A 16,593-nucleotide genomic window follows, 5' to 3' on the forward strand; every position below is an offset into this window, starting at 1 on the left:
GACTGGAACACCTTGGCTAGGGGTGTGGCTCGTTCTGGAGCACAAGATTTCAATACTTGGAATGTTGTCCGGGTCCATGGCTTTTGCTGGATCCAGTGCTTTCAGGTATTCCTTGATATAATTTGGAGCAAATCAAATTAGCTGAAGACTACCGGTGTCCCAGTAGCCAGTCTCAGGAGTGAGAGAGAGAGAGGGTGGGGCAGTGGTCAGTCACCCCATATTTGAAGAGGATCATCAGCTGTGATGCTTCCTGTAGTGGAATAATATGCCAGAATTTGTGTGTAGCCCCAAATATTGAACCATTATTAAAGGTAAAATCCATACAGTATGTCATACAGCATGTAAAAACTATGCTTCTACTCCTTTTGCCATGTGTGGTGTTTACACCATTTAAGGGAATAGTGGGCAGAAGGACCCTGGGGAAACCTTTTAGGACCAGAGATCTTGTGAGTTTTGAGTGGTACAGATCAGAGAGTTACTGGGCCCCCACAGCTGTTAAATTCCTTCCTATTGTGTGCACTGTGGTTTTTTTAAAAAAAAGTATACAAAGATATTTACACACAGTTTAAAAGCTGTAAAGAGGCACTTAGGCTGTGAGCCAGTTGTCCAGCAGATTCAAATGAACTAGCTACATACACTAAGATACTGACGAGTGGATTAAAGAATGAGTCTCTGATAGCCGCCTCACTGATGGAGGATTGGCGAAAGGTGATGCAGCCAGTACACAGTTCTCTCATACACTCAAATGATAGAATTTTACCATGAAGGCCATTTGGTCCATTGCCCCCTCTGCTGGCTCCCTGAGAGAGCTATCCCTTAATCCCTTGCCCCATTTTCTTTTCCAATTTTCCCACTTCCCTTTCAAAAGCTATTCTGGATTCTGTTGGGCATTCCATAACTTGACAACCCTGTGTGTTTAAAAACAAATTTTCCTATTGTCCTATGGTGATGATCTTTAAATTTATGGCCTTTAGTTCCTGGCTCACTGGCTAGTGGGAATAGTTTCTCTTCGTTGATCGTTTGCCCTTTGCTCTGATACAGCTTTCCCATTTAGTGAATATTTTCCCTCCTTACAATTTGAGAGGTTATCAGCTTACATTTATCTGTATGAATTTGGGTAGATAGATGTCAGATGTAAGTTAGCAACCTAATTATGGTTCCCAGAAGTCACTCTCAGTCCTCTTGACTCATTGGTAACGCTGTCTCTCCTTTCAGAAAGTTGTGGGTTCACGTTCCAATCCAGAGATTTAAGCATGTAGTTCAGGCTGACGCTCCAGCACAGCTCTGAGGGAATACTGCACTGATTGAGATGTTAAACTGAGATGTTTGCTCTCTTAGGTAGACATAAAAGATCCTGTGACAGTATTTTGAGGAAGAGCAGGGGAGTTCCCCTTGTGTTGACCAATATTTCCTTGTCAACTGACACCACTAAAACAGATGATCTGGTCATTTATCACATTGCTGTTTCTGGGACATTGGCTTCAGCATTTCCTACTTTACAACAGTGACTACATTTGTAAAGTATTTTGTGGATAGTGTAGTACTTTGGGATGTCATGAAAGATGTTTTTGTAAAGGTGAGTTTTTCTATCCCTTTTACAGTGAGTCATGCTCCCTTTGTCTCCAAATTTTGATGTGGTGGCTGCTAAACTTATAGTTCATTGAATAATAGAATGGTTACAGCAGAGAGTGAGGCCATTTGGGGCATTGTGTTCATGCCAGCTGTTTGCAAGAACAACTCTGCCCTTCCCAGCTCTGTCTGTGTAGCCCTGCAATTTTTTTTTCTCTTCAGGTACTTTTGAATATCATAATTGAATCTCTCAAGCAGTGCATTGCATGTCCTAATCAGTTAGTGTTTTTAGAGCGTTTCTTCATGTCACCTCTGGTTCTTCTGCCACTTACCTTAAATCAGTGTTCTCGACCCTTCCTCCAGTTGGAACAGTTTCTCACTATCTACTCTGTCTGGATCCCTCCTCATTTTGAACACCTCTATAAGATCTCTTCTAAGGAGAACAACCCCCAAGCCATCCACGTAACTGAAGTCCCTCATACCTAAAACCGTTCTCATAAATCTTTACTGTATTCTCCCTAAAGCTTTCACATCCTTCTTAAGGTATGGTGCCCAGAATTGGACAGAATACTCTAGTTGATTGTTATGAGATAGCAGTTGGTAAAGCTGAGTTATTTAAAAATTCCAGAGGGAAACTTTAAACAACTGTCATAAACTATAATTTTAAGTGCTATGTTTGAGATGCAACTCTAAATTCAGGAATCAGACCACCAGTTCTCGAGAGGTTTTATATTAAACTAAATGAAGCGTTTTATTAATTTACACAAGTTAAATATATACACATGATTACAAATTAGTACGATCATAACTTTTAACAAATTCCCAAACTAATCTCCATTTAGGCAACAGCAACCCATAGACTTAACCAGACACCAGGCAAAGCATTTTCACCTTATGAATTCAAAATGAGATTCCTTTCACTTAGGTTCCTGTGGAGAAAGTTGTAGGCTTACAGCTACTTTGATCTTACAATATCTCTGCTCTACACATGAAAACTGCTGAAGTTATACCTAGCACAGCTCATTGAATATAAATTCTTATTGTATCACTAGCCTCTTTGAGCTCCACCTCGTCTAACAATAAAACCCCTTTCATGGTATCAATTTTATTAGTAAAATAAATGTATTGCTTGGTCTCTGCTAGCTAGGTGCCAGATTTCACCCCACTTCTTGAATGCTCTATTCAAAAATGCGAACACACTCTACCTCTCTTACATCTCAAAACTAGTACACATTAAAGCACCTGGACTAGCTGACTTTAATCCAATTAAGACACACCCACAGACTAAACTTCTATTTAAAAAGAAATATTTTCCAATAATGTTATATATATTTAATAGCTTCATGACATTGAGACTGAACAAATGTTTTATAATTGTTCACCAGAACTTCCTTGCTTTTGTACTCTGTCTCTATTTACAAAGCCCAGGATCCCATATGCCTTATTAACTGCTTTCCCAACCTGCCCTGGCACCTTCCAACAATTTTTGCATGTATACTTGTCAGTCCCTCTGTTTCTGCACTCCCTGTAGACTTTAACCTTTTGTGTTACAGTACATTGCCCCTCATTGCTCTTCTTTCCAAAATGTATCATTTAACATTAAATTTCATCTGCCACTGTTTACCCATTCTGCCAGCCAGTCCATGCCCATTTGAAGACTATCACTATCCTCCTCACAGTTCACAATACTTCTAAATTTTAACTGCAAATTAGTTTAGAGGGTGTACAACGGATTTCCTAGTGAAGACTTTAAAACAATGCAAATTACAGGTGTTATGATAGAAATTTTTAAAATTATGAAAGGTTGGGGCAGAGTGTATAGAAGCAGACTGGTTTCAAGTCATTGAGGGGTCTGAAAAAAGGGACAAAATATACAAAATTAAATTCAGGAGTACTAGAGAAACTTCTTAGTGAATGCTGGTAGACTTGAAGAGGAATGGGAGGGGGGACATAAATGTAATTAGGGAAAAGTGGACTGGGATATGTTGATTAGCTCATTTCTATAAAAATAGGAAAGCAATGATCCTATCAACTGACCCTGGAGGGCACCAGTATTTACATCACTCCTGCCCAAAACACTCTACTTTCTGAACTTCTGTGCTGCGACATTCCCTTTAATACCTCGTGCATGAATTTTATCAATGAACTTCCTACATGGCACCTTACCAAATGCCTTTTTTGAAAATCCTCATACAACCACTGCGTTCCTTTCAACAATATATTCCCTTATTTAATCTGCCATCAGCTGCTAATATTTCCTATTTTTATTCTTCCTGCATGAAGTATTTTATACTTGTTCATAGCTTTTTGAGTAGGGGAGTTGAGTAATTCAAATGGCAGTTACATTTTAGAGAAAGGAGAATCTTAGATTCCTACTGGTATGGCAAGCTAGATGGGCTGAATGGCTTGCCCCCTCAGTATTTACTACAGTGAAATTTCATTTGCTATTCTTTGCCTAGGAATGTTTTTTAATCTGACTCACTTCTGTACGTTACTGGACCTCCCACTCTCTTCCCCTCCCCCACTCTGACAACCTCTGATGCAGCTGAATTTGGTACAATCTACAGACTGGATCAGTATGTGGTGCTCTTCTCAATCTAAGCAGTTCATGTAAATTGGAAACAGCCAGCCTTGGAATGAACAACGATTGAAGCTGTGAATCACAGGATCCTAGTTCATCAGCACTTTACTTTTTCCTTCAATCCCTCTCTCTTCCCTCCTTCACTTCATTTTTCAACCCCTTCTCTGTTTTCTCCGTCCTCCCCGTACCCTCCTCTTCCACCTCCGTTATTTTCCTCCTCCATCCCTTTCCCTCTCTTCTACCTCTTTTTAGCCCTCCTCCTGCTCTCACTACACTTCCTAGTCATTCATCAGCCTCCTTTTTCTACCTCCTTTTCCTTCCTGCATTTTCCTTCTTATCTCCTCCCTCTTTTTTCTTTCTCTCTCTCTCTCTCTCTGCTCTCTTCCTTCCCTTCCTTTGTCCTCACCACCCGTCCCCTCTTCCCTCCCTCCCTTTCCTGCTTTCACTCTCTTTCCATCAATTTTCCTCCCCCTCTCTTTCCCTCCCACCCATTACAGCAAAATAAAAGATCTTGCCATGTTGCTATTAATACAAGTTAATCAAGTAGAAAACTGTAATGTTGCTGGAAGTCACACTCGAGAAATTGACGGAAGTCCTGAGTACTGAATCGCACAAACCGAGCCATTCAAACCCGAGTTTGCTGATCTTGGCTAAAACCAAATGGGCAATACATTGGCCTCAGTGCCTCTGGGCTAGGGAAAGAAGAAAAAATGTAGGCGGTTCTAATCGTCGAACAGCTTGTCAACACATCATCTAGGCCAGGAATATCCCAAGTATTTTGTTTCTGATGCTCTGTTCAATGCTATAGAGCCTCAGGGGGCCAGGCGTGAAATTTAAATCATTGTGGCTATTAACTTGCATAATTCTTTAGTTACTGATGGTTCTGATTTAGAATTTATTCACCAATCAGCAACAGAACTAGGAACAGCTCTTGCCAAACCTTCAGTCACAGGAAATCCAAACAGGATGAACCAGAGAGTCAGGAATATAAGTGCAGAATTGGGCTGTGTTGTCCGCACTTTTGGGGGAAGGATAGTCATAGGATTGCCTGGACTTTGGAGGTTCCAGCATGTGACCTTCTGGCTCCAACCTTCCCATCTGCACATTTGTGCCATTGATCACCTGATGCATCGCTCCTTGGGACAGTGTTTTCCCAAGCCCATTGGGAAGCAAACGCTCTTAAAGACTGGATAATTCTTGACTGTTAGTCAAATAGCCTCTCTTCCCCATTTCTGATATTTTTATAACCAATATAAAAAATGCATTCAGAGAAATGAAGAAAAACACACTTTAATGGTGCTTTGTGTTTGTCTCCTGTGTTACTGTCTGGAAGATTAATTTTTAATTCCTGGAAATTTTGGAAGGTTCTGGGAGGATTAGAATCCAAGTTTGGTGGTTTTGACAGTACTGGGGAATGTCGTCTCAGCAGAGGCCAAAACGATTACCTTCAAAAAGGAATGGATAAACACTTGGAACTGTTAGGTGTGGATAGAGACTACAATGATTAAACACTCCACAAGATGTGATTTTCCCAGTGCTGCTTGGGACAGAGGAAGTTTGAGGAAAACAACAACCGGATTGAGTATTGGAAATACAAGGATGAATAAATACTGTGGAGCCTTGTTCCATTCCCTTTGGAACGAGGCAGTATTTAGATAAACTTTTCCCTCGAGATTAAATATGTGAGTGAAGTCTATGATGGAATATTACATATGATTACATTATATAGGATATACAGCACAGAATCAGGCCATTCAGCTCAACCTCTCCATGCTGGTGTTTATGCTGTACTTCATGCTCCATTTTCCTAATCTAAATCTACCATTGTAACCATCTATTCCCTTCTCCCTCATATGCTTGTCTAGTCTCACCTGAAATACATTGTGTAGTTGATAGTGAAGATAGTGAAGCTGTTGTCTCCAGTATGATATCAATGGTTTGGTTGAGTGGGCAGAAAAGTGGTAAATGGAATTCAATCCGGAAAAGTGAGAGGTAGTGCATTTGGGGAGTGCAAATAAAGCAAGGGAATAGTCCTTAAACAGGAGGATATTGAGAGGGGTTGAGGAAATGAGAGATCTTGGAGTGCATGTGCATGTCCACAGGTCCCTGAAGGTGGCAGGACAGGTGGATAAGGAGGTAAAGAAAGCATATGGAATGGTTTCCTTTATTGGATGAGGTATTGAATACAAAAGCAGGGATGTAGTGATGGAACTGTATAAAATGTTGGTTAGACCACAGCTGGAATTTTGTGTACAGTTCTGGTCACCACATTGCAGGAAGGACATAATTGCTCTGGAGAGAGTATGGAGGACATTTACAAGAATGCTGCCAGGTCTTGAAAATTGCAGCTATGAGAAAGATTGGATAGGCTAAGGTTGTTTTCCTTAGAACAGAGGAGGCTGAGGGTTGACTGAATTGAGGTGTACAAAATTATGAGGGGCCTAGATAGGGTAGAAAGGAAAGACTTGTTCCCCCTAGGTGAGGGGTCAGTTACCGGGGGCATAGATTTAAGATGATTGGTAGAAGGACTAGAGGGGACATGAGGGAAAACTTTTTGGCGCAGAGGGTGGTGGGCGTCTGAAATTCACTGCCTAAATTGGTGGTTGAGGCTGACCCATTTAAAAGGTACCTGGATTTGTATCTGAGGTGCTGTAACCTGCAAGGCTATGGACCAGGTGCTGGAAAGTGGGATTAAAATGAGCAGCTAGTTTCCTTTTCATCTTTTTCTGGCTGGCACAGACATGATGGGTTGAATGGCCTCTTTTTCTGTGCCGTAACTTTTCTACGGTTCTATCGATACTATTTGCTTCAACCACTTCCTGCGGTAGTGTGGCGTTCCACATTTCTCACCATTCTGAGTGAAGATGTTTCTTCTGAATTCCCTATTGGGTTTCTTGGTGACTATCTTATATTGATGGTCCCCAGTTATGCTGTTCCCCACAGCAGAAATAATGTCTCAGTATTCTCTAATGGCATCACTATATTTACAGGGAAGGCGATGGTGTAGTGGTATTGTCGGTAGACTAATAATCCAGAGACCCCGGGTAATGTTCTGGCGACCCAGGTTCGAATCCTGATGGTGGAATTTGAATTCAATATATATATATTTTTTAAAATCTGGAAATAAAGTCTAATGATGACCATGAAACCATTGTTGTAAAAACCCATCTGGTTCACAAATGTCCTTTAGGGAAGAAAATCTGCTGTCCTTAACTGGTCTGGCTGACATGTGACTCCAGACCCACAGCAATGTGATTCTGACTCTTAACTAATGCTGGCCTAGCTAGTGATGCCCACATCCAATGAATAAAAAAACCATCAAAACCTTTCATAATTTAAGACTTCACCCCTCAGCTGCCTTTTTTTCCAAGAAGAAATCCTTTCTTGATATTTATATCCATGCTTTTTATAGCCTTGCTAACCTGCGGCACATTCTTTAGGTGTATTTGTACTCTGAGATCCCTTTGTTCCTCTACCCCACCTAGACTTGCAAATTTGCAATAATACCCCCCTATTCTTTCTACCAAAAGGTACCATCTCACATTTATCTGTGCTGAACTTCATTTGCCAATTGTTTTCCCATTCTGCAAGTTTATTAATGTCCCCCTGTACTTTGCAGTTGTCCTCAGTATTGACTACTCCCCCCAGTTTGGTGTCATCTGCAAATTTAGAAATCGTTTGTGATTCCAAAATCTGAATTGTTAATAGAAATTATGAACAGCAGTGGTCCCAACACTCTTTCTTATGGAAGACCACTTTTCACCTTCTGCCACTCGGAAGAACCACCCTTTACTCCCACTCTGCTTGCTGTCTTGAAGTCAACGAGCAATCCATTCTGCCCCTTGACCCCTGACTCTGCATTATTTGACTTTATTCATTGGTCTATTATGGAACACCTTATATAGGTTTTCAAAAGGGCTTGGATAAATTACATCCAATGCACTACCAGTGTATTCTGTTACCTTCTCAAAAAATTCAATAAGGTTAGTCAAACAAGATTTTCACTTTTGAAATTCATGCTGACTTTATTGTTATGTTTTTCTTTTCTAGATGTTCTTCTATTCTCTCCTTTTAGTAGGGATCCCATTATTTTTCCTACCACTCATGTTAAACTGACTGGTCTATAATTTCCTGGACATGTTCTGTTAGCTATTTGTCTGTACACCCGCACCACACCTTTTCCAATGAATTATCAAATATGAGCATCTCTTTCCTAGATTCTTAGAACACCATTCTAAATGTTTCCCATTGTTGTTTTACATTGTCTCTGCGCTCTATTAACAAACAACAATGGAAGATTAATGGATTGTTAGAGTTCATGATGGGAGCATCTGTTGGATGAGTGAGAATAGGCCTGCTCTTGTTATGTTCTGTTCCTCTCTCCTATTCCGAATGCATGTTACGTTCATTCCCCCCTCATCCAACCCTCCTCCACTGAAGTTGTACTGGGCAATAGTGAGGAGCTGGGGCACAGAGAATTTCTGGATGTTGATAAGTGCCCTGATACATTCCTGTGCCAATTTCCTCTGCAACTGCCTCTCACTGGGGTATCTTCCCACTGTGGCCATTCTTTGTGTGGGCAGGATGTTTAACCATAGAGGGTGTTATGTCCTTTACTTATGCTTACATGGGCACTGCCACCCAGCAGTGCTGATCATGGGAATTGGAGCAGATTCTTCATTGCTTGAACCCAGGACTCACTTGGACTTAGTTATTGTGATGCCCTGAAGAGCGGGTGTGATACCGTCCACTGCTGAATGCCTGCACTCACTGTTGAGGCTCACACATTAACAATGGCTCCTTGGGTGTGGATTTGTAACCTTGGTACTCATTGGCATCCTCTGCAGGAGGGACTGGAAGCTCCCCTTCCCCTTGCTGGACAGTCTTGCTTAATCTTTATATTTTGATCCTCAGGTACTGGCGGATGATTCCTGTCCCAGTGGACGGTTTACATTGCAGGATGAGTGCTGTGACCTCTGCCCTATAGGTCATGGGGTCGCTAAAGAGTGTAACACCACCAACACCCAATGTCACCCTTGTGAGGATGGTAAGTATCTGGGGCAGGTTTTTAAACTTTCAAGGTAACATAATCTCCTGTCTTAACCCCTTCCCTCCGCAAAATTTTTCACCTCAAGCTTCCTTGTGCTCATCTTCCTGCCCCCCCTATGTTGAAATCATCTCTTGCTCTTCTGTTCTAAGTGTCAGCTGTGGCTCAGTGGTAGCATAGTCACTGCTGAGTCTGAAGATCCTTGCCTCAAGCTCCTCTGTGGAGCCTTGCGGAAATAATCTGAATTGATGAAGCACTGAGGTAGTGCTGCACTGTCGGAGGTGGTGTTGGAGAGATCTGCCCCCTCAGGTGGTTGCAAATGATGCAGTGACACAGTTCCAAAGAAGAGCAGATGAGATCTCCCAGGCTCTTGGCCATTATTTATCCTTCTATTAACGTCAGATTATCTGGTCATTTATTTCCTTAATCTTTGGGATCTTTCTGTGTGCAGATTAGCTGCCAGATTTCCCTACATTACAAATAGTGACTGCACATAAAAAGTATTTTACTGGCTGCAAAGTACTTTAGGGGGTTCTGTGGTTGTGAAAGACGTTATATAAATGTTTTCCAACCGAGAGAGTTGGTATGGGGTTGGGGATTAAATCTGAGATGTTCCTGAATTGTTCTAATTCCATTTTCTCACTCTGTTTTGTCGCAGGTGTGACCTTCTCATCCAGCGCCAGCATTTCCCGCTGCCAGCCATGCTCGAGCTGCCCTGACAAGATGGAGGTTGTACACCCGTGCAAGGCCAAGCTTGACACCCAGTGCCAATGTGTGGAAGGGTACTACTCGCAGCCTGGCAGCAGGAAATGTGTACCGTGCACCACCTGCCCACAGGGCTATGGGGCAATAGTGGAATGCCACAGGGACCAAGACACCGTGTGCCAGCGGTGCCTCAAGGGCTCCTTCTCTGAGAAGGCGAGCAGATCGCAACCATGTGCGGTGTGTCGCATCTGCGGCGAGGATCATTTTGTGTTGCAGGAGTGCCAACCGACTTCGGACACGGTCTGTCTGAGTAAGGCCTGCTCTTTACGTTCTGGTTATGTTCCCTTTCTATTTTCAACCTGGAACTTCTGCTGGGCTGCACTCCCCCAGGGGAAACTCCATTGTGATCTTTTTCAAAAGATAGAGAAACTCTGATATATGGCCATTGCCCACAGTGCAGGGCACCTGCTCAGATGAAAAGAGCAAGGGAGAATTGTGGAATTTTATAGCAGGTCATTTGGCTTGTTGTGCCTGTGCCCTCCCTCTGATACAACAATAACTGTTTCCCAAAACAATTCTTAACGGTTTCAGTCTTGAAAGTTTGAACCAACTCCCAACATCCACAGCATCCTGAACACCTTAATCAAATCGTTCAGCAATCTTCTATGCCCCAGGGATTATAAACCAAGTCTTCACAATTTGACCCTCGAAGCCCTTGTATCATTCCGTTGCTTTCTTTTGTTCCAGTGAAAAGAGCCCTAGCTGGCCTAGTCTTTCCTGATCGTAGTATCTTCCTAATTCACATAAACTGTAATTAATCTAGCCTAATCCCATTGCCTTTATGTAAGATAACCACATATATCTTTTATGTGGTTCCAGTTCCCACTTAAATGATAATCTCGGCCTTGGTAGCCACTTCATGAAGAAATCCATGTTCTTGTTTCTGTTCCAGCATGTTGTATGTTTTTTTTTTCTGCACTGCCATCTCCTAATCTCAGAATTGGTTGCGGTGACTTGTTTACACAATGGAATTAAAATGTGGTTTTCATTCCCTCCCACCTCCTGTTTAGGTAAAAACTCATCGCTGCTGAGGAGACCACAGGTTGAGCCAGTAAGAGATGACTACAAGTTTATAAGCCCCGTGGAACCTGGGTCTGGTACCGTCAACTTCACTGCCTACGATACGGGAAAGAACATCATTCCAGTTTACTGCTCCATCCTTGCGGCAGTCATCATGGGACTTGTAATCTATGTCACTGTGAAATGGTGAATTTTACATCCTAGTAACTTTTTTAAAAGACGGAATGTTCTTCATATTTCGTTGTTTTGCTTCGTTTGCCTCAGAAAAGAAGCGAAAGTCACCACTAAATGTAAGGTCTAGCCACAGAAGACCCAGGTTTAATCCCTGGTCTGTCCCCAAATACTGCACTCAGTCAGTCAGGAGTCTGCAATTCCTCCAAACAAAATGGAGCAGGGGAGGAATAAAACAAGAAAGGAGAAAAGAGGTTGAGGGGCCTGACTATTGGCTTTGTCCACTGCCTGTGGCTCCCAACCCCTGTCCTGTCCCCTTATGTCTTCTTAGTCTCATGCGCTGCCCACCTCATGAGCTACAAGGACCACCCCCTCCCCCTCCCTGGCTCCAGTTGTTGACTACACCCATGTTTTGACACCGTGCTGCAGTTTCCACACTTGCTCCCTCACCCTAAGCTCTCTCCGGCATGCTCGCTCTCTCTCTCTTCTCTTCTCTCTCTCTCACACACACATTCTTCTGTTCTCTCTTTTTAAGCCATCCACTCTCTCATTATCATTCATCACTTACTACTTTCTTGCATTCCCTTTGTCTCACTTATACTTGCTCTCTCACTCACCCTCTCACTTTCTCACCTCCACTCTTGCATTTGCTTGCTCTGACCTTTTTCTCTACTCTTGCTCTTTCCCAGTCTTGCTGTCTCTGATTAATCCACTTTCTCACTCTTATTCTCTCTTTCTCCCTACAGCTGGAACACATGTAAGCAGAAGAAGCAGTTGGCGAAGGCACGAGCTAGTGAGCTTGACGCGGGACCCGAAGGCGAGAAGCTGCACAGCGACAGCGGAGTGTTTGTCGATACTCACAGTCTACATGAACCACAGCTCAGTAAAAGTATGAATGCTCTGGCAATGGACATTGACTGTTTCATGGAAACCCCTCATTATCTCAACAGCCTATGGTAGTCTGAGAATGCCTGCAGTCTGCAGAGGCATCACAGCTAAGCCTGATTTTGTTCCCAATGCATACTTAACAGCAAATATGGGGAGTTGGATGGATTCATTCCTGAGTGGACCTGGAGTGGGTGCGGTGGGAGCACTAGTGGGAGCTGAGAGAAGGGCTATTTCCCTGCTTTAATTACGGGAGATGTCAAATTGAGGAATGAATGAATGAAAAAGGGAGTGAAATAGTGGGGTGAGTTTAGGATTGAAAGTAAAGGTGTGTAAGCAATGTTCCATGAACACGCTCTCACCTGGGTTGGGTTCTGCTATGGGGGAAGGCATCCCCCCATATGTTTTCATGACCCCACAAGTTATCAGAAATTTCAGCAGCAGCCTGTAATTCACTCCCGGATACCTACTGTTTTCCCTGCAGACACCCAAACTTCTCAATTAGATTCCAGCCTGTAATTCAACCCTAGGTTCCTGTTCTTCTGTCTTGTCAACTCCTGACATCTGGTTAACACAATATTGCAGTTCCAGCATTGGCCACTAGCTGTCTAACGTGATTTGTTTTCTTCCTCTTCCTCAGTTGTTCGTGCCGACCCGTCCCTTTACAGCAAACTCCCGCTGCAGAAACGGGAAGAGATCGAGCAGCTGCTCGGCAGCCAGGGTGGCAACCGAGCTGATTGGCGCAGCCTGGCACACCACTTGGGCTACGATGAGGAGCGAGTGGCCACCATTGGTCGTGGAGAGGACCCAGCTCACACACTGCTGTCTGATTGGTCGATGAGGGATGGTGGCAGCTTGGATGTGCTTTGCAAGGCCTTGGGGAGAATGGAGAGGGACGATGTCGCAGAGCGTCTAAAATTGGAGCCAGCCGTGACCTCTCTGGTGTGACGCAAAGAACAGCTTCCACTGTAAGCCTTTAACACGTTGAAGATTTTGACTTGCTTACAGGCAGAAGGGGTTCACCCAGACTCAAAAGTGTGGCCAAGTCTTTTAAACTCATTTAAAGAGAGAGCCTCTTGACTGTAGCTAGGACACATTGTGAGGCAATCAGTTTGACTGTGTGGGAATTGTGAATGGAAATTGTGAACCTATCAGTGGATGAAGTCTTGCCTCTGGCCCACATCTGACAATGCTTTGAGACAAGCAAGAGATTATTTTTTTCTTGATTTTTAAGTATCTCGTGTCCTGTGCAAGATTGCACAGGCAGAGCGACCTGCTCCGTATCTCTGGTTTTTGTTTGCTCACTTCCTCTTCTTTGTAGGTGCTGCCTCGTGCCGACTCTTTCCTCAGATTGGGTTAGACAGCATAGTGATAATGTTACTGCACTAATAATCCAGAGGCCTGGATTAATGATCCAGAGTTCAAATCCTACCATGGAATTTAAATACAATTAATACCTTTGGAATAAAAATCTAGCATCAGTAATGGGTGGCCATGAAACCTACAGAATTGTTGTAAAAGTCCCATCTGGTTCACTAATGTCCATTAGGGAAGGAAATTTGACATCTTTCCTGGCTCAGCCTCCAGCCCCACACCAATGTGCTTGATTCTTCGTTGACCTCTGAAGCAATGCCAATCAGTTGTATTCAAGAAGGTGAATCACCACCACTTTGAGGTCAATTAGGGATGGGCAATAAATGTTAGTGACACTCACATCCTGTGAATGAACATTTAAAAAAAGTCCTTTGGTGCCTTCCCTTTATCTCACTTAAGTGAGCATTCTTTACCTGGGATAGCAAACATTGGTGGATTCTTCAGTTTAGAGAGGTATCACAGTTGAGCCAGTTTTCTTGTTGGATGAACAAAGACTGGTGCAGACACTTTCCAGTGGGGAACAGGAGTGTCTCTTAGCAATAAGGAAAGGCTTTTTTTTGTGTGGAAATTGGAGGAAGAAGCTTGAACTGCAGGAACTCAGTCTGGTTTGGTTGTCCTCACCACCAAACTGGACTCAGACTTCTGGACCTCTGGATTGACTGTCCAGCCGGTCAGCAGTCCTAATCACACCCCTTGTGCACATGGGCACTCCCTGCTGATTTTGCTAACTCATAAATCGGACTTGTATGGTTCAGGTGCTTTTGCACTCAAAATGACTGCCTGCTGCTGTGGTTCCTGCAAAATGGCTGTCAAGGTTAACCATAAAATGGCTGATTAAAGCTAGAAGAAATCATAATAGTAGGTGTGGCCACACCAACTGTCTGCATTTTTGTGGTTACTTTATGTATGAGAGTTTTTCTTATGGATTGCAACTCAATTTTCAGATTGAGTGCTCAGTACCTTGATGATTCAGTTAGGTGCCCTTGCCAAGTGTGGTACTGTGGCAAACCAACCAGGAATCACAAGTCAGTGCTGATCCAAGTCAGAGGACCTGGAAAGGCGCTATATTTGCCATCAGCTCACCTAAGTTTAAGGTAGGGAATAAATCAGCCAGTGTTCAGTCCCTCGATGCTATCTAGTACCCTCTGCTGGTTCTCCAGCAATCGGTGAGGTTCCTCCAGCTGATCTGCGGGCTGGTCCAAAATGTAAGTCACTGATAAGTAATGCCATGGCCTAGGCCATAGTAGAGAATGGAGCAGAACCCTCATCCTCACCATCCACGTGACGTCACACAAGCAGACTGGCTCCTGCATGCGCAACTTGAATTGTCATACGCATGAACAACAAGAAGTATGTTTTATAAGCAAGATTTATGTTACTGTTGCATCATAACATGAGGTTGGATTTTCAACACTCGTGGGGCTGAAAACAAAGAAGAGGAACTGACTGAGCATGGAGACTGACGTGACTCTGAGGCTCTTCAGCTTGGAACCAGGCATTACCTCATCGTGTCTCATCAAACGCAACACCATCCTTCCCATTATTTGAGTTTTTCTTTTGCAGTGACAAGTGAAAACAGATGGGATAGAACTGGTAGGCAGTTTGCAGGTTTTTTTCCCCACCTATAAGTGGTCTGAGGCCAAAAATGTTTGAGAATCACTGGTTAGTTGGATATTGGGTGAGGATATTGACTGTGACCCCTACATTACAAAACCCTGCCAAGATTTAGATAGGCTTATATGTGATACTTGGTTATTTGGGTGCATTTTGAGGTGGGGGTGGGATGCTGCCTGTGTGGAACTATGCTCCGGCAAGGGTTAGCACCTTGAGGAGAGGAGGGAAGAACGTTATGGCAAAATAAAATCAAAGAAAAGCTCTGACTTGCATGTTATTCTGCTTCTGAAAACACAATTTATTGGGGCGTTGACATGTTTTTGCTTGGAATGGCAGGCTGTTGTAAAGTGTTAGCATCTCTGCAAAGCCCAGATTGAAATCTCAGCCTGAAGTAGGTGCGTGTTTCCTTGGTCTTAGCTGAAACAAGTTTGCAAATCTCTAAATCCAGTTCCTAGTGGACAAACAGCATAAACCTGGCCACAGATTGGAACTAATATGACTGTGGAACAGCAGACATAAGAGAATGAAATGGGAACACAGAATATTTTAAGGGAAAGTTCCATATGAATGTTCCCTGATTTCCCCAAAGACCATTGAGCAAAATTCACTGAAGATGGCTGGTGCAAGGAGTAGAACTTAAAATCCATGGTTGATATTCACCCACAAGGGATTTTGGGATCACCATTGAAGGGGCTTCTGTCTGCCTGTGCTATAGGTAGCTAGAAAGTACTTTAGTGGAATAGAGGGAGCTTTGCTCTAACCCATGTTTAATTCTGTCCCTGGGGCCAAAAAGACTGTACAGTGCTAAGCATTGACTTGCCCACCTTGAGGGCACAAAATTTGGTCAATTCAACCAAACAAGGTCGGGGCAGAAAAATATCCAAAATGGCTGCCATGTTAATTAAAATGGTATCCTGTGTCCAGTATTGTGTGAAGTATTTACTAATTTCTTGACTTGATGCCAATATGTTACGGCAAATCATTACCTATGTATGTATCATTGTTTATAGTTTTTCAATAAATACAGTACAAAATCAGTACAATATCCCAGTGATTTTGAAAGAGAAGGAATTGTCAGCTTTTGATCTTTGGCTGATGCCTTTTTTCTGGAACTTTATCTTGTACATGAAGAAATGAAGAGTGGAGTTTTCTGCTCTGGAATTGCAGACAGTTTGACCTTCGTTTTGTCGTGTTGTCATTGTTTAATTGTGTCCAAAAAACAAAATTATATCTTTAAAATCACTTACAGTATGTTATGCCAAATAAACGTTTAAAATATTATGCTCCACCCTCTCCAGTTTGCTTGTAGTGTTTATTTCTCTTATTCTAGGATTTTTAATAACCTGATGTCATTTATTTCCTTACAGTAGGAGGTGTAAACTTCCCCCTGCCCCTCCTCCAGTTTTCCCCGTCATCTCCTGATATTAGCCTCTATTGGGCGGGGTTGCACAAGCACTAGCTGGCTGCCACACTAGTGTCCATTCTTAGTCATAGCAGGCTGTTTGGTTGTGGAGTGCACCGTTGTCAAGTCTGTCCTGGTTGTTCCCTATAACACGTTTACTTTGCA

General features: G+C 42.9%; 1 protein-coding gene across 1 annotated transcript in view; it reads left to right on the plus strand.

Annotated features, from left to right (window-relative positions):
• The window catches only part of nradd (neurotrophin receptor associated death domain), a 36,337-nt gene extending 20,023 nt beyond the window's left edge, over positions 1-16,314 (plus strand). The window contains exons 2-6 of the mRNA XM_078540829.1: positions 9,065-9,197; positions 9,856-10,212; positions 10,973-11,168; positions 11,900-12,042; positions 12,679-16,314. Of these exons, the coding sequence (XP_078396955.1) occupies positions 9,065-9,197; positions 9,856-10,212; positions 10,973-11,168; positions 11,900-12,042; positions 12,679-12,986 (1,137 nt within the window). The 3' untranslated portion in view covers positions 12,987-16,314. The remainder of the gene's footprint in view (positions 1-9,064; positions 9,198-9,855; positions 10,213-10,972; positions 11,169-11,899; positions 12,043-12,678) is intronic.
• The last annotated feature ends 279 nt before the right edge of the window (positions 16,315-16,593 follow it).

Source organism: Cetorhinus maximus, chromosome 4 (assembly GCF_964194155.1).
Source record: "Cetorhinus maximus chromosome 4, sCetMax3.hap1.1, whole genome shotgun sequence".
NCBI classification, from domain to species: domain Eukaryota; kingdom Metazoa; phylum Chordata; class Chondrichthyes; order Lamniformes; family Cetorhinidae; genus Cetorhinus; species Cetorhinus maximus.